This window comes from Mastigoproctus giganteus, chromosome 10, assembly GCF_048544385.1.
Source record: "Mastigoproctus giganteus isolate SK-2022 chromosome 10, ASM4854438v1, whole genome shotgun sequence".
NCBI lineage: Eukaryota > Metazoa > Arthropoda > Arachnida > Uropygi > Thelyphonidae > Mastigoproctus > Mastigoproctus giganteus.
This window is the reverse complement of record NC_143584.1, coordinates 86,121,223-86,148,872: the sequence shown is the minus strand read 5'-3', so window position 1 is coordinate 86,148,872 and position 27,650 is coordinate 86,121,223. Positions and strand designations below refer to the sequence as shown.

At 39.7% G+C, this 27,650-nt stretch overlaps 1 protein-coding gene across 1 annotated transcript in view; it reads left to right on the top strand.

The window, feature by feature from the left end:
• Nucleotides 1-27,650, top strand: part of LOC150079134 (hemocyte protein-glutamine gamma-glutamyltransferase-like) — a 166,250-nt gene that overhangs the window by 85,187 nt on the left and 53,413 nt on the right. Inside the window, exon 7 of the mRNA XM_090382484.1 lies at nt 15,167-15,344. Coding sequence (XP_090238610.1) covers nt 15,167-15,344 — 178 coding nt within the window. The remainder of the gene's footprint in view (nt 1-15,166; nt 15,345-27,650) is intronic.

Below are 27,650 nucleotides of genomic sequence, written 5' to 3'. Positions count from 1 at the left end.
TAGCATTGGAGGCAAATTGCTGCTATGGATAAAGGGGTGGTTTAGCAGGAGAAGACAGAGAGTGGTAATCAATGGACACTGCTCATCGTGGACTAATGTTATTAGTGGAGTCTCTCAGCGTTCAGCGTTGGGTCCATTATTGTTTTCGGTATTTATGAATGATATTGATGATTATATCAAGCTATGCTGCTGCAACAGGATCTGGAAAGGTTGAGCAGATGGGCTGAGAGTAGCAAATGAAGTTTAACATTGACAAGTATAAAGTACTACATATGGGAAACAGCAATCCCAGAGCAACGTATCAACTCTGTGGTACTACACTGACAGTGGTAGAGAATGAAAACGACCTGGGGGTAATTGTGCAGGCAGATATGAAGTTCTCTGTGCAGTGCAGACGGGCTGAAAGAGTAGCTCATGGTGTCTTGTCAATGATATACAGGAATTTTTCTAGCAGGGATAAGGAGGTGATTATTCCCTTGTATAAGGCAATAGTCAGGCCACACCTTGAGTACTGTATACAGATCTGGAGGCTTCATTTCAAGAAGGATGTAGAGCTGCTGGAACGAGTACAGAGAAGGGCAACAAGATTAGTGAATGGAAAAAAGGGGTACTCTTATGAAGAAAGGCTAAGTTTTGCAAATTACAGTGTCGGGAGACTAGGCACCGGCGAGGTGATCTGATAGAGGTGTATAAAGCTTTGAATGGTTTGAGCATGCTCAATGCTGATGGGATTCATCCTCTTGCCCAGAATAATCACCTGAGAGGGCATAAATTCAAATTTAGGAAAGTCAGGTGTAGGATAGACGTGCGGAAATTTGCCTTTAGCCAGCGGGTAGTTGGTTAGTGGAACAGACTTCCATCTCTTGTCGTGGAAGTTGATAGTCTGAATAAATTTAAGGCTCAGCTGGACAGGTATTTCGAACGAACGAAGGAGTGAAGTGGAACTGGGTTTTATTTTATTTTTTTTTTTTTTTTTGGCTGATGCTGAAAAAGCTTCCTTTCTTGCACCGCTTCCTTTCAAATGCCTCTACTGATGCTAATGCTAATTAACAACACAGGTCCCCAAAATCGAGTTTTGCATTGGAGCGTACAAGAATTTGCTACACCATTAGCCGCACTGAAATCATACAACAGACGTCAAAGAAATAACTCATTATTTTACATAATAATAAATCATAAAACAATATATAAAAACATTCGGAAAAAAAATTTTTAAAATTTTCTTGTTAAAAATCTACCGTTACCTTGCAAAAACTGCCTAGGTTCAAATCTCACAGATACGAAAGGAATACTTTACTTGCAAGCATTTTCGTATTTTGGCCGGGTTAGCCGGTCGCAGGAGTCGAATGGGTTTTATCTCACAGAAATTGAGGTTTCGATACTTGGTCAAGCTAGAAGAGAAAAACTGAATGAAGAATATTTGCTAACTCCTCATAGCCTTAGCACTACACACACACACACACACACACACACACACACACACACACACACACACACACACACACACACACACACACACACACACCTTTATGTGCGAATCTGTCCTAAGAAGAAGCCTAAATCTTGAACTGAATATCTGATCAAAATGATTTAAGCACCATTCGAAATCTTGTCCTTACCAAAAGAAACGTATTTTTGAATTACCAAAATCGAAATTTTGCTCCCCTGTTTTTGATGTGCTCCAGATTCATTAAAACTAGGACGCAATAGTAGGATTTAAATACAGTATTAATCTGGGAGGATTGTTGTTCGTGGGTTTCAGGTTCATCAGTGACACAGATGATACTGCATCATTTATGTGCTATGTCTGAACAAGTATGTGTATGCGCGGCTGAAAAACCTTACTCCCTCCGCCTAAGATCAGCTAACTACAGCTTCGGCTGAAAAGGACTTTAAAAAATTCATTCAGTCTATGACGGGACTGGAACCTAGATTCTCCAAATGACTGGACTGAGAAGTGGTGAAACCACTATACTGTTACGGAGGACCTTGGATTTGAGAAAAAAATGGACCGCATCTCTCATGAATAGGTATAAAAGCAATCGCGTTCACACTAAAAGTACTCTCACTGGTATTGTCACCATCATCTCCGCCCCACCGGGTGGGAAGGACCTGAGTTCGAATCCAATCAATAACGCGATTAATTTTTACGGGCCTTTTTTCACAATGTGGCTAAGGTAGTCCATCTTAGGACTGCCTTAGAGCACACACGGAGCACACGCAATTTACAGACATATTATATAGGGCTCAATGTGGCCTAAATTTCTGATGTGCCTAAAACCCTACAACGACCACCACGCTAAAAGTGAGAAGGTCGACGCGTTGCGTTTAGTAACTCCAACAGGTAGTCACAGCAACCTACAAGACGCTCAATCAAAGATTGCCGACGTACTCACCAAATGGAAACGTCATGCTACTACAAACTGGAAATGTTAAGGTAAACCACAGAAAGAGAAAGTTGAAAAGCTCTCAGAAAAGGTCGTACGCGAGTCCCGTCAATCCTGATCGAATACAGTCATTTATGAGCTCAAAAAGAAGCCACGGGAACTAATATTACATATGGACGATACGCACAGAGGTCCACAGCACGGAATATTTTACAGAAGAAATACAGCACACAAACTAAACATCACAGCACGCAATAAACAGCATCAAGCTGCCTAGTGCATGATCCATCCTGGTGCATCACTTGCCCCTTCGAACGATGTTAGTCTTATGAAGTGAAGAATGGTGGTGCACTCTTTTCCAATCTGATGGCCATATTTGAGTCCGGCAGATTCACGAAAAATTATTTAACAGGGTGTGTCGTCCCTACCATGAAATCTAGATAAACTACTATCATCATCATCCTGGGTTTTTGATGTAAAACCATATATAGCGGCATTGGAATAAAACCTATTGGTAACGAAATTTTCTTACGAAAATGACGCAATTGATTGGTAACGAAATTTTTTACGGAAATGACGCGATCAATGTCACTTCCTATTATAAGGTGGCTGTTAGATTTTAATTGACGCAAATAACGTTTCTTCCTAAACGGCGCTAACGATGCTAACTCAGTCAATAACGTTGATTCGGTGGAGCAAGTTCATACTAAGATATAGAAATGGCGTCACTTCCTAAATGACACCAACTCAGTCACTAACGTTGATTCGATAGAGTAAGGAGCGAGTAGTAATATTATGCAAGAATAAAAGCTTCAAAGCCACCGAAGAAGCCTCTCGTGTCGAAAAGGAACGAGTTCAAAAACATAGAGAACGAAAAAAATACAGACTTTAATAAAATCTGCTTCTCAAGATTTTGATCAACATCAACCTTCTAAGTAGAATAAGTTAGTAAGGTTTGATCAAACCGTTCAAAAATTTAAACGGTTTTACTCTGGTGCCGCCATAGATATTTTCACACAAAATAAAGCATCTTTCGTGCATACAGGGTATACTGGAACACGAAATACCATGCAGTATGCTGTTATTCTGGATATTCAGCTATTCCTATCCTACGACACCATTAGTATTGGACAGGGACCATTTTACGTTTAAGCTTGACAATGCACCCTTATAGTGCACCTATAGTAACTTAGCTTGTTGATGTTCAAGTGCAAAAGACTAAATGGCCAACCTGCCTAGATCGCTGACCGTAACTCCAATGAACACCTTTGGTATGAACTGGACTCTAGGCTTCGGGCCAAACCAACACGTCCACAACCAAACGCTAAATCGATCGCTCTGGTGAAGGAGAACAGACCAAAGTACTCTACATTTCTGTTACTAAAAATTAGTTCAGAGTCAACCGAAGAAGATAATTACGAAGTGCGTAATTAGGACCAAAGATGCATTGACACATTATTAAATGCTGTGTCAATAAAGGGTTCTTTGAAACATGCAGGTCGGATTAATTTTGGCAAACCCCTTTTGTTCTTATCCCAAAAGCAACTACCTTGGTCGGAAAATCCTTGCCCGAGCACGCCGCCGAGACTTCTAATCTCACACATCACACCTCGCCCCGAAACCTCCCTGTTTATTTTTGTATCTTAGTTTATAATAAACGTATCAGTTTTTCTGGGTTTTCGGTAGTAACAATATTTTCATAATAATTATGCAACCCGAAACCAAAGGAATTTTCTCAAATGAATTAATTAATACAAAATTTCCACATGAATATCAGAATGAAACAAGCAGAAGCAGGGTTAACATAACTGTAATTAGTTTCGCACACGTTGGGCATTTGAACCGGTGAGTTACCCGAAAACGCACAGCTCAATGTTAAGTGTAGTAATCGTATATCCTGCCATAAATAAATGTAAACTTAGTGCTCGAATTGGAAAACGTTAACAATCGAACAGCAACATTTGACAGCAATGGTAATGTTCAAGTCTCTTAACTTGTCACCAGCTGCCGCCACTGTACCAGCTACCAACAAGCTGCAACTGCTGGATTAAATTGCCACACGACTCCTATTCTATGCTAGTATAAATCGAACAACCTGGTTATATAAATTGATGGTTCGATGAACGAAAAACCTGAACAATTTTTTGAAGAAAGGAAATGGCGTTTCTGTCTGCCGAAGCGAGAGAAGCGCCATAGAAAGGCAATTATAACTTATCTAAAAATTTTGCTATAAGTTTTAAGTTTCTGAGATTTCGAGAATTTTTTTTTTTTTTTTTTTAAACTCCAGTGTTTCATCCAACAAACTGACGGAAGAAAACAAGGAATTACAGACACAATATACTGAACCCCGCAGCCTTGGCTACTTTGGCACTTAGCGATAATTGGTATGAGCATTTAGGTGTCCTCGTAAAAATATTTGATATATTTCATTTTATGTTTGATTTTCACCAAAAAAATTATTTTTTGAAAAAGTTTTTTGTGAAAAAAAAAAACTGTTTCAAATTAAATAGTTTATTTTCACTGAAAGCGAAAACAAACTGTAAACAGCAAAGATTAACAAAAGTCCTCATTTTTTATTACACTGTATAATTTTCTTGCTTACAATTACGTTGATTTATTGTTTTGTACTGTCTTACAAAAGGGGACTTCGAGGGGAACGGGTATCCTGTGTGTTATCAGACACTCAGCCTAAAACACTGATGGATCCAATATCTCTCAATTACATAAGATTTAGAGAGAAGTCCGGTTGGCCTGCTTCCCTAAAATACACTCATGCACACCTTCTCGATGGTAAGCCCTGTTATGTCACTTAGGTGGCAACGTACGTGTAGAGTGGTTCTCTTCAAGACGCCTGGTCAGCGTGAAGAGGAAAAGACCAAACCCTCCAGCATATGACAGAACGACAAAAAAAAATGGCCCTCAGTCCCCAGCAGCTTTCACTCCCCCTCTTACGGCAGCGAGAGGATCAGATTGGAAGCAGAGGGTGCTAAGAATCTCTGGGTACGACCAGACTGCCATGCACGGAAACTGAACATGACCTGTTATAACGTAAGATCGCTCATCGGTGAAGACAGGATATTAGAGCTGGAAAAGGAATTAGAAAATGTGAATTGGAATATCATCGGTTTGGCTGAAACAAGAAGAAGAAATGAATCACTTATAAGTTTATCAAGTGGAAATCTGCTATACACCAATGGAAACAGTGAAAGGAGTGAAGGCGGAGTTGTGTTTCTGGTCCATAAAGATTTAAAAAACATTTTGGAATTCAAAAGTACATCACCAAGGGTGTCAAGACTAATATTCAAGATTTCTAAGAGGTACAAGCTAAAGATTATAATGATTTATGCACCAACATCGAGCCATGATGATAAAGAGGTTGAAGAAATGTACACCGAAATTGAGAGTCTTCTAGATGAGCAGAAAGCCCACTACACTATTATTACGGCGGACTTCAATGCTAAGGTTGGAAAAAGACAAAACAGCGCAGAAAGGGGAACTATAGGAAATTTTGGAATTGGAGAAAGAAATGAAAGAGGCGAAAAACTTGTGGAATTTGCAGAATCTCAAGGATTGTCAGTAATGAACACTTTTTTTCAAGAAAAGGGTGAACAGAAAGTGGACATGGCAGAGTCCAAAATTATTAACAACTAATAAAATCGATTTCATCCTCACTAACAGAAGATATATTGTGAATTATGTTACCGTCCTGAATAAGGTAAATGTTGGAAGTGATCACAGAATCGTAAGATGTACACTTGATATAGATGTAGGAAAGGAAAGGAAAGGAAAGGAAAAAACTGACTCGAGTAAATAATACAAAGGTCTTTGAGATAACAGAAGAGGAGAAAAATCAGTATGTACTGGAACTTAAGAACAAGTTTGAGCTTCTGCAGACTGCTCAGGACCAAGATATTGACGAAGAATATTCTTGCTCTTCGTCAATATCTTGACGAAGAGCAAGATAAACACTGACAAGGAGAAAACTGAGTATACTGAGTTATGCAAAGCCATTAGAAAGAGACTCAGAGAGAACATAAGAAGATTTAACACAAGAAAAGTAGAACAAGCATTAAGGGTAAACAAAGGATTTAAATCAGCAGCCACGAGCAGTAATACAGAAAGACAAATGATACTGAAACTGAAGAATAGCGATGGTGTACTTATAAGCAGCAGAGAAGGCATAATTCAAATAGCAGAAGACTACTATAGAGAATTATACAAGGAGGGAGGGAATGATGCCAGCAGTGGGGAAGATGGACTGCAAATTAGCAACACATACGACATACCAGATATTCTTCCTGATGAGGTAGAACATGCATTGAAGAAAATGAAGAATCAGAAAGCACCGGGGGAAGATGAAGTTAGTGTAGAGTTGTTAAAATTGGGAGGAAGAGACATAACACAAAAACTGGCAAGGCTCTTCACAAAGTGCATTAGAAAAGGTGTGACGCCTAAGCAGTGGAATAATGCAATCATAGTTTTGCTGCATAAGAAAGGAGATAAATCAGAAATTGGAAATTATAGACCAATTAGCTTGTTATCCCACATCTACAAGTTGTTCACAAGGGTAATTACTAAAGATTAGAAAGAATACTTCATGAGAATCAACCGAAAGAGCAAGCTGGATTTAGGACATGATTCTCAACTATGGATCACCTTCACGTAATATCACAGCTAATGGAGAAAGCAAATGAATAAAAAACACTATTATGCCTGGCATTTGTGGATTATGAAAAGGCATTTGACTCCATACAGGATAACGCAATGTTTCGGGCAAGGGAATGACAAGGCATAGATACCCTACATATGATTTTGAAGAAAATGTATGAGACTTTATTAGACTATACAAAGAGAGTAGGAAATTTAAAATCGAGAAAGGAGTTCGACAAGGAGACACAATATCTCCGAAGCTGTTTACTGCTGCCCTTGAGGAAGCTGTCAGAAGATTAGACTGGTCGCAGAAAGGAGTCAATGTGAACGGAGAGTACCTAAACCATTTACAATTTGCAGATGACATTGTGGTCATAAGCCACGATCCCAAAGAATTAGAGGAAAATCTTAATCAGTTATGCACAGTTAGTAAGGATTTTGGACTAAAGATGAATATGGCTAAAACAAAAGTAATACGAACAAGTATGCCACAGAAAGGGAAATAATGATTGGAGGAGCAGTAATTGAAAAGGTGGAATCATATACTTATCTGGGACAAGTTATTAGCTGTAATAATGATAAATGGCTGGAACTCAAGAGAAGAATAAATTTTGGATGGATAGCATTCAGGAAATATAGTCACATACTGAAGAGCAATATCCCGATTTGTCTGAAACGTAAAATAATGAACCAATGTATACTCCCCACCATGACTTATGGAAGTGAAACTTGGGCACTCACCACAAGAATGGAAGAGAAGCTGAGAACTACACAGCGAAGAATGGGACGACTTATATTGGGAATTAGACTGTTAGATAAGAAGAAACACATGGATTAGGCAGCAAACTTAAGTAAAGGACATTCTTATCAAAACTAAAGAACTAAAATGGTCTTGGGCAGGACACATAGATCGAAGACATGATGACAGATGGACTAAAAAAATAACAGAATGGTACCCAAAAGGAGCTAGAAGAAAACCTGGAAGACAAAGGCGGAGATGGATAGATGAAATTCATGAGTTTGTGGGTAGTAAATGGATGGCCAGTGCTCAAAACAGAAGGAACTGGAAAGTTGCTGGAGAAGCCTTCATCCTGCAGTGGATTGAAAATGACTGATGATGATGATGATGATGACTGTCTTACAAATATTTGTGTTTATGTAAATATAGTTAAATTTTCCATTAATTTCTTATCAAATCATAAATTATGCTTGAAATATAATAATATTATTACTGAAATAATAGTTATTATGATGCATCCAGTTAAATTAATACTGGATGTATGATATCCAGATATTATACATCCAGATAAATTAATATTTAATTGTATATTATTATGATTAGCAGTAGTAGTATATGATGTAAGTCTTGCATCATATGCAGTGGCATATAATACAAGAAACCAAAAACTCGCACATCAACTTTTTATCCCCTCCAATAATTTGTCTAGTTGTTTCTTTAATTTATCAGATGAAAGTTTGTTCCCAAAATCGACCATCCACTGACTGAAGGCACATCTATTCTGCAACCGAGAGGAAGAATACAATCAGCATTGAGCTTGCCCAAATCCATTCAAAGCCTTAAACACCTCAATCAGATTACCTTGCAAGTGTCTAGTCTTCAGACGCTGCAATTTGCAGAACTGAAGCCTTTCTTGGTAAGACCACCCTTTCGTTCCCTTCACCAATCTCGTTGCCCTTCTCTGCACCCGTTCCACCAGATCTACATTCTTCCTAAAATGAGGCCTCCAGAACTGTATGCAGTAATCAAGTGTGGCCTAACCATGCCTTATACAACGGAGTAATCACTTCCTTATCCCGGCTAGCAAAGTTCCTATATATATCGTATAGTCAAAAGGCCATGAGCTGTCCTAGCAGCCTGTTTGCATTGCTTAGGGAACTTCATATCTGGATTGAACAATTATCCCCAGGTATTTTTCATTTTCCAGTACCCTGATTGTAGTAAGTTAACACAGTTGGTACGTTAACTCGGGATTACTGTTAACCATATGCAGTACCATGCATTTGTCACTGTTAAATTTCAACTGCCATTTCTCAGCCCATCTGCCTATTTTTTTTTTTTTTTTATATAGATTTGTTGGAGTAGCTTGCCCTCATTACTGTTATTAACCACCTTTGCGTCATCTGCAAATTTAGACATTAAGCCTGATATATATCCATCAACGTCATTAATCAATAGGGAAAACAGTGGGCACTCAGATGGGCAAGGTTCGTCAGTGCAATGAACCCACCACTGATGACCCTGGTGGACTCCAGTAATAACATTAGCACACGAAGAGCAGTGTCCATTGATAACCACCCTTCACCCACTCAAACCATCCCTTTATCCAGAACGGTAACTTGCCCCTAATGCCACACGGCTCCAATTTGTACAGCAGTCTTTTATGTGCAACAGTATCAAAAGCTTCCCTGAAGTCCAAGCATATGAGGTTAAAAATATTTTTGCCATCAGAGACTCCGTTAATTTCCCAGTAACAGAAGTTAACCTAACAAGTCTAATTATTCATATCACCTTTTCATCCCACTTTGTGAAGGGGGAATCAAACGGTGACATTTCCACATCTCTAGTCCACAGGGAATAGGCCTGAATCTAAAGATGCTCTCATAATTATGGCTAAGGGTTTACTTACATCCTTTGCTGCCTCCTTTAATATGATCGGATAGATCTCATTCACCCCAGGTGCTTGATTTTTTTTGTTTAACTTCAACAATTTCTCTTCCACTTCCCTTTCAGGTATCACAAAACCATCCAGCTGCCTGTTATAGTTCGATAAACGTCTGGCATCCTCTTCCCTAAAGAATTTCTCATGTGTGAATGTAGATACAAAATTCCTATTCAGTCTGTCACAAACTTGAGCAGGATCATCAAAAGTTAAACCATCGACATCAACTGGAGCAATGTGATTCAATCCCTTCCTACTACTATTAATATAAGTTAAAAATCAGATAGAAAACTGGATAAGCAATTACAAAAAACAGTTGGCAAACCATAAGATGGAAGCTTGTTTAGAAGACCTTTATGCCAAACACGATCGAAAGCCTTTGAGATTTCAAGAGCAACTGCTTGTGTTTCACCGAACTTTTCCATTGAATTTGTCCATAAATGGGTAGCGTAAGCCAGAATATCACCGGTGAATCAACACTGACGGAATCAATACTGGCGATCGTTGATCAGACAGAAGGTTTCTAGGTAGTTTAAGAGTTGGCTGTTAATTGATTTCTCCATTACTTTAGAAAGAATAGAAGTAATTGCAATGGGACGATAACTGGATGGGAGGGATTTGTCACCCTTTTTAGGGACTGGCTGGATATGAGCAAATTTCCAAGCAGAAGGAAAAACACTTTGGAATAAGAAAGTGAAAAAAGGAGGCAAAGAACAGGAGTAAGTTCAGGAGCACAGATTGTGAGAACAAGTGGAGAATTATCATCGGCACCTGGAGCTATCTTAACAACAAGATTCGTCAAAATCTTTCTGACATCCTTTTGACGGAAGACCACAGGAGGCATTGAATGGAGCTTGTTGGGATGGTGAGAGGTGTTTTACTAAGATCATTAATACATGAATTGGAAGAAAAATAGAATGCTAGCAGGTCAGCTTTATCCTTGGCTGAAGTGAACACAGAACCATCTGGTTTGGACAGAGATGGGAGCAGAGACGGGCAAACGTTGTGGCCAATAGCTTTGGCAAGAGACCAGAATTCCCGGCTACCATTAGGGCAAGAAGCAAGTTTTCTACTCTTAGCCTGTTCAAACTCTAGTTTGGACTGATTAATAACTGCTTTACAATTGTTGCGAGCTTTGGTGTAGGCAGAAAATGAAACTGAAGAATTGGAAACAAGCCAATTACGATATGCAACATTCTTCTCCTGAACAGCCTTAGCACATTTATTGGAAAACCAAGGTTTAGATAAAGAACGAGACTTTAAAGTGGAGTGTGGGATAAAGGATTCATTTCCTACAAGAATGATTTCACTGACACGATCTGAGCAAATGTTGACATCAGAAGTTATGAAACAGTAGTCCGACCAAGGTAAAGAAGAGAAGAAATCTTGCAGGTCATTCCATTTTGCATTCTTGTAATGGAAAACAACACGAAGTTGGGAATAGCAATGAGATAAAGGCTCCATTGGAGAAGAGACAATCACCAAGTTGTGCTCTGAGGTACTTAAAGGACCATTCACTCCGACCGTGTACTTAGAAAGGTTGTTTGTGAGAAAAAGATCAAGCGTGTTGGCTGTATATTTAGGATTGTCCGGTATTCTAGTAGGTAAATGAACAATCTCTGAAAGGACATTAGAAATTGAAAAAGCCTCGGCATCTCGACTAGTTAGGTCGGTGTGACTAGAAAACGGAAGCCAGCTGGAGTTGTGAACATTAAAATCACCAAGGAAAATTACCTCACTGTTAGGAAAGTCACTGGAGAAAGTCAAGTTGCAAAGAGCTCCAAGTGATTAGTGGAGTTGGGAGAACGGTAGAGGCAACAGATGAATTTGACACAATGAGGTAGAGAGATTTTAAGTCAGAGAAGATCGAAGAAAGGAGAGTCCAAATTACCAATTCTCTGACAGGGAATATAAGAACGGACATAAGCACAAGTACCATCTTTGAGGCGAAAGGAATCATACAGTGAATAGTTTGGGCAACTGAGATGAGCAGTAGTTGAATCAACCGATAACTGAGATTCTGTTAGAAAAAGTAGATGGGGTTTGGCACACTGCAAGTAGAAATGGACATTGTTGAAATTAGAATTGAGACCACATATATTTGTGAAATGAACTAGGAAGTGTTTGGGAGGTTTAGATCTTTTCGCAGATAAGCTTACTCTATTAGTTTGACAATTCATGGTGTATTCAATAGTAAGAAAAAGTGGGTGGGACATGCTGTATGAAGTAATGAAATTTTTGGATATGGCGTACACATGGTAAGAATATACCCAAATCCTTGACATAACGTGGCCTCGACAATGTCCCCCGCATACACACTACTCGGACTCCCTCCAGTCACCATCTGGCAGAGTAGAGGTAGCAAGATTATACACTAGCTGATCCGGCAGCCTCCTAGAGAGTTACCAATAGGTTCGTCCGGTGTACTAACTAGCGGCCGGTCTGCGAACACCGTTTTAGAGCTGTACCCTCGAAATGTAAGGAATATTGGATCTCGCCACGATGTTCATCATAACCTCAAAAGTCATCAGTCATACTGCATGATGGAAGAGATGGGGAAGGGTTGACTGGAACTTAGCTCTGGAGACTAAACATGGACTTCACCACTTCAAGCCTCCAATAAGCAAAATGGTGGTATTGCACCAGTTGATGAGTCATCTGCCACCTAGTACTGCCTGGTAACACAGAGGAGCGGCATTCCTCTATGCGGCGTGGGTGCCACACCTCGACCCCTGCATATGTTGGTTCCCACCTGGGTGGTCACCCACCATGTGCTTTTGTATGGGAGTTATACCCAGGATTACTAAAAGTACCACCACCGTGAAGGTGCAAACAGAGGATTTGGCTGTCACAGACCGTCCGAACTTCGCCGAAATTGGGTCCATTTGAGTTGAGTGTCACCCGAATATCATTTCCATGAGCATTTTAGTCTCCTAGGTAGCAAGTACAGCTTGTCTGGCATATCTGAGAGAATGTCTTGATAACCTCAAGGACGCCCTTTCATTTTTGTCTATCTATATATATATATATTTTGTTTTTTATATATATATATACGCACCTCTGGCCTCCGTCTTCACTGAGAACAGAAAGTTTCTCCATGATCGAAACTGAACGCAGTTTCGGTTCAGTGTCCAGGTTATTATTTTCATTATGAAAAAATGGGGAAATATTTGCTTAATCAACGTAAATAATAAACCAGTGAAAAGTCACTCCTAAACCATGTGTTATGGATTAAGTAAATTTATTGAAATACTACAATTAGAAAACTGGTCTCCTTAATATTTACAGTTTATATTCTGTTGGTGTCTAAGAAGGTTTTAGACTACAACGATTTCATATACCAGTTCTACCTCTGCAAAAATATATACATGCAGTTTGGCCGTAGAATTGAATAGTTTTTCAATTCGTTGTAGAGGGAGCGTTGTGGCAGCGAGGGGAGTAAAAGCTACGTGACTAGAGTCGTATATTTGCAGTTCAAAATTCATGGATAATTGGCCAGTGAACCATAGCACGTTTGCAGATGAAACTTATTTAGCAACAAAATCTATTGTGAAGACACACAGGTTTCGACTTCAGTTTAATGTACCGAGGCATAGGCGATTTCCCTCTTGGAACAAAGATATGTACATGGGGGTTTCCCCGGTATCCGAGTCCTCGCAGTTAAGAGGATTTGAAAATTAAAGCTTTTTTTCCCTGAGAAAACTGACCATGCACTTTAATAATTTTTTGTGAGAACGATCTTCTTCATGATCGTGCAAAACATGTTAAACGCGAAGTTAAAGACATAACTGAATGCTACGATACAATTTTATCTGAAAAAATACGACAAAAAAAAAAAAAAAAAAAAAAAAAAACACGAACAACTCTGAATTCATTCATTTTTCATGCAACTGAAAAATAGTGTAACTTCAATAAATGTTACTTAACCTTAACATTGCGTAGCATATTATAATAAAAAATGTCTAATAAAATAATTTCTCATTTTTCAGTTCCTTCATCCATTTTTTACTATGTACAAGTACATAATAAACATTAGTATATAATATCGGTGTAGATACACCATATCTACTCATCCTTCACAACGAGTTGCCCATGTATTACACTACCTCGAATAAGTAACACTTCACTTGCAATACCAGGTACCTGCCCAGCCACCGATGAAAAGCCAACTAGCTTTAAAACGGTTCCGTCTGGGTGGGTGCGCCCACCGAGAATAAGTAACAATAATCTTCTCTTTCGTTACTTATTAGAGGTACTGCAATACACTGGCAACTCGTTGTGAAGGGTAGGCATAATATGAGATACAGATGAAATTACGCTTTTCACACTACTATTATAGTTTTTCTTTAAGAGTTGTCTATGGTGTATCTACACTGATATTATATAGATATAGAATCTTAAACTATTATGCCTAGTTGCATTTAATTTTATTTAAATAATAAACATTACGAAAATTGGTCCCGGTTTTAAGTGAATTCGTTTTAAGTGGAATTTTCTGGAACCAATTATCCTCGGAAAATGAGGATAATTGTAATTAAATGAAAGCCCATTTCGGATATTTGAGAATTATTCGAGTAGGAAAAGTGGGATCGATACCAAACCTTCAGCACAGTTCAACTGGCCATGGGAAGGGTTTAGGTTCAATTCCGATTCTAGTCCCCCCCCCCCCTGCACTCTCCTCTCAGTTTCCCTTTATAGAAATTTCTATAAAATTCAGAACAACCCTTCCAATTATTTAAAAATTTTTCTGACATTCCGGATATTCTCATGGATTTTTGCACCATATTTCATGTCTAGTGGTTAAACCATTTATCCTTGGAAGCTTTAAGAAAATTCCTAAAACTTAGTCTGAGAAGATAAAAAAAAACTGTTTAAGCTGTAACCCTCAGGATAATCATATAACTTATTCTCTCTTTATCAAAAAACAAATAAACTGAAATAAAATACCATTTATCCCTTTATGGTTAAAGTTGTGGGGAATAAAACTGGTAAAACAATTCGTCACAAAACAAAGGCGATACTACATTTCCTCTGTTTTACACAGTTTCTTATATAAGTAAAGATATCTCTCTCTCTCTCTCTCTCTCTCTCTCTCTCACTCTCTCGTTGACATTGTTGATGAATGAAACAGTTGTTTTAAATCGGATGAAGCAAAGGTCGTCTGATTTAAAACAATTATTAAATAAAAAGTTGTGGGCTGTAGCCAAATTAATCATGCCATTCAATGGCGTATGATCGCCAGCTTAGGCCATGGTGCAACGGAGTTTATGAACTTTTTCATTTTTCAAGTTTTCTTTCTCCTTCCCCCCCAAAGCTCAGGGCACTGATCAAATTGCACTACCAGCACCAGAGAATAATACGCCACTGATGCAATTACTAATGATGTCAAAAACTACTGCATCCTTACCAAAATTTGCTACACGGTTCATTGCACGTTGTGTTCTTTAGGTGAACAGCAATGATGACATGGGTGTGCTGATTGGCAACTGGTCCGGCAACTATGAGGATGGCACAGCACCTTGGATGTGGACTGGAAGTACTGCCATATTGGAGGAATACTTGAAGAACGTTGGTAGGCCAGTAAAATATGGACAATGCTGGGTATTTGCTGGAGTTTGTACTACAGGTAAGAGCAAGATTTACGTTTTTTATTTTAAGAGCAAGATTTATTTTATTTTTTTTTTTTTAAGAGCAAGATTTACGTTTTCTATTTTAAGAGCAAGGTTTGCGTTTATATCAAATCTCACCCGGGTTTTTTTTTTTTTTTTTTTTTATAATAACGCTAAGGGATTAATTTCTACATTCGTGTAACTGTTTTAATATTTCCAGAATACAAAAAGCAGTCAACAATTTCTTAGAAGTAAGAATGACATGTCTTGGGACTTATTTTGTAGTATATAGTAGTAGTAGTAGTAGTAGCATGTGATGCAAGAAAGCAAGTGTATGAGCTTATGCAGCATCAGCCAAAAAAAAAAAAAAAAAAATCACACCATTCCCTCCAAATGCCTGTCCAGTTCCTCCTTAAATTTATTCAACCTATCAACTTCCACAACGACAGATGGAAGTTTGTTTCAGTAATTAACCACCCGCTGGCTAAAGGCAAATTTCCGCACATCTATTCTACATCTGTCCTTTCTTAATTTGAATTTATGCCCCCTTAAGTTCGTAATCTGAACAAGTGGAAGGATCCCATCAGAATTCAGCGTGCTGAACCCATTCAAGGCCTTATACACCTCAATCAGATCACCGTGCAGGTGCCTAGTCTCCAGCCACTGCAATTTGCAGAACTTAAGCCTCTCTTGGTAAGAGGATCCCTTCATTCCCCTCACCAATCTTGTTCCCCTTCTCTGTACACGCTCAAGCAAATCTACATCCTTCCTAAAATCAGGCCTCCAGACCTGTACGCAGTACTCAAGGCGTGGCCTGACCATTGCCTTATACAGAGGGATAATCACCTCCTTTTCCCTGCTAGCAAAATTCCTATATATCATTGACAAAACCCCATGACCTGCAATGGCAGCCTGTCTGCATTGCTCAGAAAACTTCATATCTGCCTGCACAATTACTCCCAGGTCTTTTTCATTTTCTACCACCTTAAGTGTAGTACCACACAGTTGGTACGTTTCTCTGGGGTTACTTCTACCCATATGCAGTACTTTGCATTTGTCAAAGTTAAACTTCGGTTGGCACATCTTAGCCCATCTGCCCAAATTATCCAGATCGTGTTGCAGTAGCACACTGCCATTACTGTCATTAACAACCCTGCCAACCTTTGTATCATCTGCAAACTTCGACATTTGTATATTTGATAAATATACAAAACAACAGTGGACCTAACACCGAAACCTGTGGGACCCCACCAATAACATTAGTCCAAGAAGAGCAGCGCCCATTGATTACCACCCTCTGTCTTCTCCCACTTAACCATCCTTTTATCCATTGTAGCAACTTACCCTTAATACCATTCTGCTCCAATTTGTACAATTGTCTTCCATGCGCAACAGTGTCAAAAGCTTTCCTGAATCCAAATATATGATATCAAAATTATTTTTTGCATCCAGTTCCTTTGTAACCACATCATAATATCCTATCAAATTTGTCAGACAAGACTTTCCCTTAACAAACCCATGCTGTGTCTGAATTATTGCTGCAGTCTTGTCTAGATGATCCTGCAATGCATCTTTAACCAGTGACTCCATTATTTTACCCGGAACAGAAGTTAAACTAACTGGTCTGTAATTACTTGTGTCACCCTTTGATCCCCCTTTGTGAATTGGGGATACATTTGCACATCTCCAGTCCGTGGAACCCTCCCCTGAGTCCAAGGACGCTCTCATAATTATGGCTAAGGGTTTGCTTAGTTGCTTTGCCGCCCCCTTTAATATAACTGGATAGATCCCATCCACCCCAGGCGCTTTTCTTACGTTTAACTTCAACAATTTCTCTTTCACTTTGCTCTCAGTTATTACAAAATCATTAAGTATCCTGCTACAATTTGATAACCTTCTGTCATTTTCAGAAAAAACAACAGCAGTAATTTGTTTATTTACTTTTATAGAACCCACCATTAATTATAATTCTGTAAGCGCTCACGCACTCGCTTACATTTATCTGTTTTGCATTTATATATTTACAGCAATGAACTACAATGATAAAATTGTGAAAATTCAAATTATTATAAATAAAACCAAGGAAATTTTCAGCAGCGTATTTGCAAGCCGGGACTCAGTTCTAGAACGATTATTCGAGACTGACTTTACATTCGTCTGATCCAGTGATTATAATAAATATGTATATAAATATTTATTATTAAATGTTCATAATTATTAATTAAATGTTCATATTTATTAATTAAATATTTATAATTTATTAAAATTTTTTATTACAAACACATCAGATATGTAATTAACCAAGAATCGTGTGATAAGAAATATAAATACGGTTAACTAATGAACAGGCATAAAACAAAACTTCATTAACCTTTAAGACTTTTTTACCACGCTTCATTAAGACTTTTTTACCACGACTACACCCAGCAACACTATGGTTAAAAGACAAACAAAACATAATAGCATAAATAGCATGTGATTTGTTAATGAAGCGAGTGATAACAACATTTGAGATTTGACCCTCATTTTTACTATGAACAAAGATGATTTTTTACATATTACACATTCAACCGTGTCCAGCTGCAACCTCCCTTCGGGGGTCGCGCACCACAGTTTGAGAAATGCTGCGCTATGGTACTACTCGATGGCTTTGATAATTTCTTTAATGTTGCTTATTGGTTGCTCCTAAGCGGGAGTGAAAACTACTGTCAAACTGGACCTTACACAGGCAGGAGTTGGCTGGCTTTCTTTTTTTTTTTTTTTTTTCCTTCCCCAAGGTGGCAGCTTCATAAGAGGCGGAGACGAAAAACGGTAACTAACTACGATTTTTTTTTTTTTTTTTTTTTTCATAATAGTAATTGGAGAAATAGAAATAGGGAGGCCCAGGACACCTCAGAGCCAAGCGACCTTGGCCAGTCCGCATGCATATAGACCATTTAAACCAAATCCTTTTGTTTGTTTTTAACAACGTTTCAGAATGCGATAATATCACTTAATATATATATATATATATATACGTATATATATATATATATATATATATATACAGGGTGACTCAAAAATATTGGTAAAAACGTTTAGGGGAGGTAGGTAACATCTAAAAGAATGTGAATTGCATAGGAACCCATAACCGGAAACGTCACCGTAAGTCGGTACACAGCGCTGTTCATCAGTTCGCGAGAGAGAAAATTTCTGGTTTACTCATTCAAGCAGTAGTCGCCGCACGAAGAGCATGCATCGATATACGAACTGTGAGCTGGCAGACATGCACCTAGTGTATGGATTAGCAGAGGGCAATGGACGAGCCGCTCAACGAATTTATGCAGAACGCTTCCCAGACAGACATGTACCGAACCACCGTTTGTTTGCGCATATGCATCAAAATTTGTGCGATTATGGGTCATTTAGAGGTAAAAGGAGCAGTGCGGGCAGAACACGTTCGACGCGAACTCCTGCCATGGAAGAAAGTGTGTTTACTGCCGTCCAGAATAATCCTACTACTAGCACACGTGCCGTTGCCTCTGCCTTAGGAGTGTCCCATTGCAGTGTACAGCGTGTCTGGCACCACGATTCCTTACATCCCTTTCATCTCCAAAGGGTCCAGTTACTGCTCCCCCAAGATCATCCTGCACTTGTGGCTTTTGCGCAGTGGTTTCTTCAAGAAAGTGTTCAAGACTTGAATTTTCCAGCCTATGTTTTGGTCATGGATAGGCTTATTTCACTCGGGAAGGCTTATTCAATCAGCAGCATGCTCATGTGTGGCCTCAAGACAACCCACACAGTGTGCACCCCCCATGCGGCACAACATCGCTTCGCAATAAATGTGTGGGCAGGTATGGTCGGTGATTAGTTAGTCGGCCCATACCTGTTACCATCCCGCATGAACTCCGATAAATATTGGATCTTTCTTGAACAAGTTCTACCAGGGTTACTTTACGATGTTCCAGCAAATGTGAGACGCAACATTTGGTTTCAACATGACGGTGCACCTGTCCATTATGGAAGGTGTGTTCGTGACCATTTGAACAGGGGTTTTGGGCGTCGATGGACTGGCCGTGGTGGACCCATTGCCTGACCCCCACGTTCACCTGATTTATCGAGCCTTTATTTCTTTCTGTTGGGGGGGGGGGGGCCCTCAAATCTATCGTGTATGAATCGAAATGGATCTCGTGGCGAGACTCGTCTGCGCTGCTGCTACTGTTAAAAAACTCCAGGTGTGTTCGACCATGTCCGCCAATCCATGCTGCTTCAGTGTCATGCATGCATCGTATCTCATGGTGGAACCTTCAAGCATCTGTTGTAACATCACGAAATGCATCCATCTCGTACTCCATTGTTAATATTATGTCAAATAAATGTTTGCCACTAATTAGTGTCTTGTGTCATTTCTGCTTCTTGTGCCTCTGCTACTACTTTCCCGTGAAGTTTCCGGTTATGGGTTCCCATGCGATTCACATTCCTTTAGATGTTACGTACCTCCCCTAAACGTTTGTACCAATATTTTTGAGACACCATATATATATATACTGTATATACAAAGGGTACTAGGAAAGTTTTGCATTACAGCTTTGTTTATTTAATTTTTTCAAAGTAATTTCCTCTACATTCAATACACCTCTCCATCCTTCGAACGCAATCTTTAAACCAGTTCTGCCAAGTTTCACTAGGGAGTAAAGCACACTCGTTGTCCCAAGCCCGTAGAAGGTCCTCATCACTGGAAAACCGCCTCCCTTTTAGCTTCATTTTCACATGCGGGAACAGTGCAAAGTCGCAGGGAGCAAGGTCTGGACTGGTAGGGAGGGTGCTCGAGAAGTTTCAGTCCTGTCGTGGTCAAATATTCGGTGCAGGCTTTGGCGCGGTGAGCTGGAGCATTATCGTGATGGAGGTACCAGGTGTCCATTCTTGACTTTGGCCGCAGGTTCTTCATAGATCCAATGACTTTAGGCAGGCATTGTTCAGTATACCACTTAGCTGTGACTGTCTTCTGCGTGTCCAAAACGACACGTTCCACAATTCCACTCGATTTGAAAAATACAGCTATCATTTTCTTCTTTACAGATCGGGATTTTCTGACAATTACGGGTGTGTCGTCATCATCAAAGACCCAAACTTTGTTTTGAGCCTTGGTCGGCAGATCGTAATAGTACAGCCAAGTCTCGTCACCTGTCACGATGTTGTTCACATACCGAGATTGTCCCTTATCAAACTTTTTTAACATCTCCCGGCACCCAGTCACACGTCGTGTCATCTGCTCTTCAGTCAGTTGATGCGGCACCCAGAGAGAGAACAAAGTTTCTTCACGTGCAAATGATCTTGCAGAATCGAACGAATTGCTGGTGCATTTAGGCCCAAAGTATCCTCTATCTGTTGGTAGGTCACTCGCCTGTTTTCGTCAAGCATTTTCCTCACAGCAGTAACGTTTTCCTCCGTAACTGACGTTCGTGGCCTTCCCGGCCTCTCAGAATCCTCCAGAGTGAAATTTCCCCTTTGGAATTCTCTATACCACCTGAATGTCGTTGTACGATGTGGACAATCATCATCTAGTGCAAGAGTCATTTCTTCTAAGCACTCGTCTATGGTTCAACCACGCACGAAAGTATACCGCAAAACTGTCCTTATCTCATTACGTGACCACGATGCCATCGCAAGCACTTTACACTCTCACTACTAATGAATAACTGAGCCCATCGACTTGGCGTGGCGGCTACTATGCACGTATGAACATGTCTCAACATGCAGCAACAAGCAGCTTCCTGTGATTCATTGTTGCGTCATATTGCAAAACTTTCCTAGTACCCTTTGTATATATATATGGCACCACCAAATACGGAGGATGCGGAAAGGTCAGGGAATGACCACCGCATATTCCCGGAGCAATATGGCCTTAGTTGCTAATGCTCCTAAAAACCAAATAATAAACAAACAATATATATATATATATATATATATATATATATATATATATATATATATATATATATATATATATATATATATATACACACACACTGTACATGGTTATATTGTGGAGGAAGAGGTTTCGTCGTGTTTTCCTTTGCTTTTAGGAATATCCTGTTAGGATTAACAGAAATAAATTCAGTTCATTCTCTAGTGAAATCAAGGGTAATGCTGGAAATACTGCAAACAAACTGAATGAATTTGAGGTTTTTATCAAGTTGACCAATGCTGATGATGGGTGCACTGAGACATGATGCCACTCAAATATACGAGACGAACAATTTTATTTCGTGAATATTTTTCAGGAGACATGGGGAGGAATGGAGGGAGGGGCATATGAGCAGCATCGCTCCAGACGGATCGATGCGTCTCATCAAAAACTGCATCTAGGTGGAAAGAATGTTCGCTTTAGTGCCATGTGGTGCAAGGAAGCCTGAGGCTTATGCTGCACCAGCCAAAAAAAAAAAATTTCTGAATTACACTGAGAGAGAGAGAGAGAGAGAGAAGTAGAAGGGAATCACCAAGAAAGAGAAGAATGATGATATCCAGCTCACGACCCTGGGTGTGCCAAGCCCATATTCACCAGAGTGAGCCTCTGAAGTTAATTTTTGAGTCAATGTAGCGTGAAATGACTTTCAGTAAAAGGAAGATGATAATAGGGGTAGGTTACAGGCCAAATTTGGTCATCCCAGAGTATAAACAAAAAAAAAAAAAAAAAAAAAATTGTGTGCCGAGCAAGCATAGCGGAAGTTAAGTGAAACTTCTTTAGTCGAAAATTTATCTCCGAGGATCTTGTATTTACCGTATGAATGCCGCAGGCGACGAATCTGCATGAATGGGAGCCTCGGAGATATGAGCCGTTCCGTTACTAAATCTAGTTTCGGCAAGTGCTGTGGCATCGGATGGTATTTAAAACCATTTGACTTCGACAGAGCCGGAATCACTTTGTTCTTCAGAGAGACACGACAGCTGTTATAGGCCGGCATTTGACTTATATCCTCATTTGGAAATGCTGTTTGAAGAATATCTCGAGCTGCTACAACCTTCACATCGTTCTTGAACCAAACACACGGAACAGATTGAATCGAAATCATTATCCAGGAATGCACGTTTAAACTGTGCGTGGATGCTTCGGCCTTTCTTAAAATCCTATTGCTGCTCCGGCCGTGTATTACACGTTGAACGATTTGATGGAGTACTTCTGGCAGTCGGTTTTGGCTCCTTAAGTTTTCGTTTAAGACTCGGCTTAGAGGACGCTTCATCGTTTTCGCTTGCAGTATTAACTTTCACGAATCCTTTCAAATTCATTTCTAGCATTTCTGGGAAGATGCAAGGCTCTGAAGATGTGGATGGACCTTCTCCAGCTTCTTGGTTCAATTCCATCGTACGCTGTAATTTCTTCCGCTGTCAAAATAGATTAAATCTCTCCTTTGTACTCAATGGAGGCGGTTTCGGCGGTCACATTTCACGTATACGTGCTCTATACGCCTTGCAACCTCACTATTGGTCTTCGACATGAATTATAAATTAATTAAATTTAAGGGCACAAAAGGTGATATAGTTCTACACGTTGGCACTAATGATATTAAGAGTAGGAGACCGGCGGAATTACTTAACAAGTACAGGTCACTGTTAAAAAAAAAAAAAAGCCGTGAATTAGGGTTGAATTTGAAAGTGTCTGCAATTCTGCCCAGACACGATAGGAGGGAGTATATGATGAGAGTCCTGTCGATCAATTCGGCCCTGGAAGGATTGTGCAAGGTTCAAGGGGTAGAATTTTTTTCAGCCTGCTCTGTACTTGTTAACAGGAGAGACTGCTTCTACAGGGATGGAATACACTTAAATAGAAAGGGTGCAAGAATGTTTGCTGATGCTATCGAGGCAGTGTTAGGTGGGTCGGAAAACTACTAGATTGGGGAGGATACAAGGACTAATAGATTAACAGTAGCCACTGCCAGAGGTGAAAGTGATTCTTGCACTGCTTCTATTTCAGTGACCCGCAGTCTGGAAAATAAGATGCAGGATATTTCAGAGACTGCTGGGAATCATTGGGGTACAAATAAACACATAGGTTGTGTTAGTGTAGCTAAGAAAAAGAACAAGTGCATGTATACTTGCGTATACAGCAATGCTAGCAGTTTAGAAAATAAAAATGATGAATTTGAGGTATTGCTCAAAACATCAAAGGCAAATATTGTGGGGATTTCAGAGACGTGGTGTCACACAGATATAAGGAATGCAGAACTGGAATTTGGGGAGTACAATGTCTACAGAAAGGATAGACAGTGTAGGAGGGAGGAGGGGTTATGCTATTAGCATTGGGAGATCAAAATTGAGAGTGGGAGTGTGCTATAGGCCTAATGACTCTGATGAGTATAATAAGAAACTGTACGGGGAAATAGAGTCGGCCAGTAAATCAGAGAGTCTTATAACAGGGGATTTTAATTTCCCAGATATTGACTGGAATTTGAGGGCTGGTCACTCACACACTAGAAAGACTTTTGTGGATTTATTGGATGACTGTTTTCTACATCAGCATGTTCGGGAGTCAACTAGAGGGAGTAATACTCTTGATTTGATTATCAGTAGTGATTCTTCATGCATTAAGAATCTGCAGGTAAATGAACCACTAGGTGGCAGTGATCACAGTGTGCTGAAGTGGAATTTACTCAAAGAGGTAACTACCATTAGGGGTAAAGGGAAGGGTTATTTCTTTCGTAAAGGCAACTACGATGGACTGAGACAGTATTTAAATTCTATACAGTGTGACCAACTGATGATGTTACCAACAGCAAATTCAAAATGGGAAGCATTCAAAGAACTTATCTTGGAAGCTACTAGGCTTTACATACCAACTAAGAAATATTGTTCAAGGTTTAGGCCTAAGTGGATGTCAGATGAACTAATGAGACATATGGCAGAGAAGGAAAAAAATGGGATACATACAAATTAACACGTGACACAGAAGCCTATGATAGATACAAGTTGATCTGTAACCAAGTTACAAAGGAGGTTAGGCAGGCGAAGGCATATTACGAGAAATCTTTGGCAAGGGATGCAAAGAAAAACAGCAAAGAGTTCTTTACTTATGTAAACTCTAGAAGGAAAGGGATGAATCAGATTGGTCCTCTTGATATCGATAGGTCAACTGTTGATGATCCTGCTCAGGTAGCTAACAAACTGAATGAATATTTTGCATCGGCATTCACACATGAGCAGTTATTCAGCGAGGGGAATGCCAGAGGTGTATTCAACTCTGGCAGTAAACTAGAGAATCTTGTAATAACTGAGAGTAAAGTGGAGGAGAAATTGTTGAAGATAAATACAAGAAAGGCACCTGGGGTGGATGGGATCTATCCAGTTATATTAAAGGAGGCAGCAAAGGAAGTAAGCAAACCCTTAGCCATAATTATGAGAGCTTCCTTGGACTCAGGGGAAGTTCCCATGGACTGGAGATGTGCAAATGTGACCCCAATTCACAAAGGAGGATCAAAGGGCGACACAAGTAATTATAGACCTGTTAGTTTAACTTCTGTTCCTGGAAAATTAATGGAGGCACTGGTTTAAGAAGCACTGCAGGATCATCTAGCCAAGACTTAAGTCAGCTCAGACACAGCATGGTTTTGTTAAGGGGAAGTCGTGCCTGACCAATCTGATTGGATACTATGATACAGTCACAAAAGAACTGGATGCAGGGAATAACTTTGATATTATATACTTGGATCTTCGAAAAGCTTTTGATACTGTTGCACATGGAAGACTGCTGCACAAATTGGAGCAGTGTGGCACTGGAGGCAAATTGCTGCTATGGATAAAGGGGTGGTTGAGGGGGAGAAGACAGAGTGGTAATCAATGGACACTGCTCATCGTGAACTAATGTTATTAGTGGAGTCTCTCAGGGTTCAGTATTGGGTCTATTATTGTTTTCTGTATTTATAAATGATATTGATGATGGCATATCAAGCTTAATGTCCAAGTTTGCAGACGATACGAAGGTTGGCAGGGTTGTCAAGGACACTACTGACACTATGCTACTGCAACAGGATCTGGAAAGGTTGGGCAGATGGGCTGAGAGGTGGCAAATGAAGTTTAACATTGACAAATGTAAAGTACTACATATGGGAAACAGCAACCCCAGAGCAACGTATCAACTCTGTGGTACTACACTGACAGTGGTAGAGAATGAAAGGGACCTGGGTGTGGTTGTGCAGGCAGATATGAAGTTTTCTGAGCAGTGCAGACGGGCTGCAAGAGTAGCTCATGGTGTATTTGTATAGGAATTTTTCTAGCAGGGATAAGGAGGTGATTATTCCCTTGTATAAGGCAATGGTCAGATCACACCTAGAGTACTGTATACAGGCCTGGAGGCCTCATTTCAAGAAGGATGTAGAGATGCTGGAACGAGTACAGAGAAGGGCAACAAGATTAGTGAATGGAACAAAGGGGTGCTCTTACGAAGAAAGGCTTAAGTTTTGCAAATTACAGTGTCTGGAGACTAGGCACCGGCGAGGTGATCTGATAGAGGTGTATAAAGCCTTGAATGGTTTAAGCATGCTCAATGCTGATGGGATTCTTCCTCTAGCTCAGAAAAATCACCTGAGAGGGCATAAATTCAAATTGAGGAAAGACAGATGTAGGATAGACGTGCGGAAATTTGCCTTTAGCCAGCGGGTGGTTGGTTGGTGGAACAGACTGCCATCCCTTGTGGTGGAGGTTGATAGCCTAAATAAGTTTAAGGCTCAGCTGGACAGGTATTTCGAACGAACAGAGGGGTGAAGTGGAAGTGGTTATTTTTTATTTATATTTTTATTTATTATTATTATTTTTTATTTATTTATTTATTATTTTTTTTTTTGCTGATGCTGCATAAGCTTGCTTTTTTCATTAAATGCCTCTACTAATGCTAATTAAATACTGTGGAGAATGACGAAAGAAATAGCATGATGCGATCAATAGGGGTACTGATTGGGTCTCTCCTGCCTTGCACAGAATGATACAATGGTTGGGGGGAGGGGGGATGAACCATTTCGTATCGTATTTTCTTGGCGATTTTTTTCAATCTACGGACGCATTGCACGTGTACTGCTCTATACTCCTTATAACTCTCACTATAGTGACCCCCCACTTTACGATTGGTTCACTACGATCAAATCACTTTACGATGGACACTCCAAACAAAATACCGTTCACTGTACGGTATGTAGTAAGCGCCAGTCATTGTGATCACGTTTACGAATTGAATTTTAATTCTATTAACGAAGATTCCAATACGCGAAAATAGAAGGAATATTATCCACAGGCTATAAAAGTAACCTTACCAATTAACAAAATTAAATGATACGTGAAAATCTGAAGAAAATTTTTCAAGTGTTAACAAAATAAAAAAAAAGAAAGGGCAGCAAAAAGTGCCGAACGCTGCTTAACTTATGTGATCGCGTGAGAACCAGGGTATTTATTCCAGTACGATAGTTGGCTGTTCAGAGTATCTGTAATCGTTTACGTATGGCAAAGGTCGCATTTTCGTTGCGAGTTTTTGCCAATCCACGAACGCAAGTTACCATATGAAAACTGCCTGGAGCGCGCCTACAGAAGTTTCACTTCGAAAATTTATTCATTATCTTCCACCTGTCTAAAAATATTTCACTCCGTATTTAACGCAATCACCTAGATGGTCAACAGTGTGTACATAGGTAGACACCACTGACCAACAGGTTGCGCGATAAATGAATACATAGCCGAGTGGTCAATTAACAGGTGCTGTAGTACACGTGTTCATGTATTCGTTGTCAAAATGATTAGCATAGGCATATGATGAAAGAAAGCAAGTTTATCAACCAAAAAAAAAAAAAAAAAAAAACTCCCATTTCACCGCTCCGTTCGTTCGAAATACCTGTCCAGCTGAGCCTTAAATTTATTTAGGCTATCAACTTCCACAAGGGATGGAAGTCTGTTCCACCAACCAACTACCCGCTGGCTAAAGGCAAATTTCCGCATATCTATCCTACTCTCTTTCCTCAATTTGAATTTATGCCCTCTCAGGTGATTATTCTGAGCAAGAGGAAAAATCCCATCGGCATTGAGCATGCTCAAACCATTCAAGGCTTTATACACCTCTATCCGATCACCTTGCCTGTGCCTAGTCTCCAGACACTGTAATATGCAAAACTTAAGCCTTTCTTCGTAAGAGCAACCCTTTGTTCCATTCACTAATCTTGTTGCCCTTCTCTGTATTCGTTCCAACAGCTGTACATCCTTCTTAAAATGAGGCCTCCAGACCTTTATACAGTACTCAAGGTGTGGCCTGACCATTGCCTTATACAAATAGATAATCACCTCCTTATCCCTGCTAGAAAAATTCCTGTATA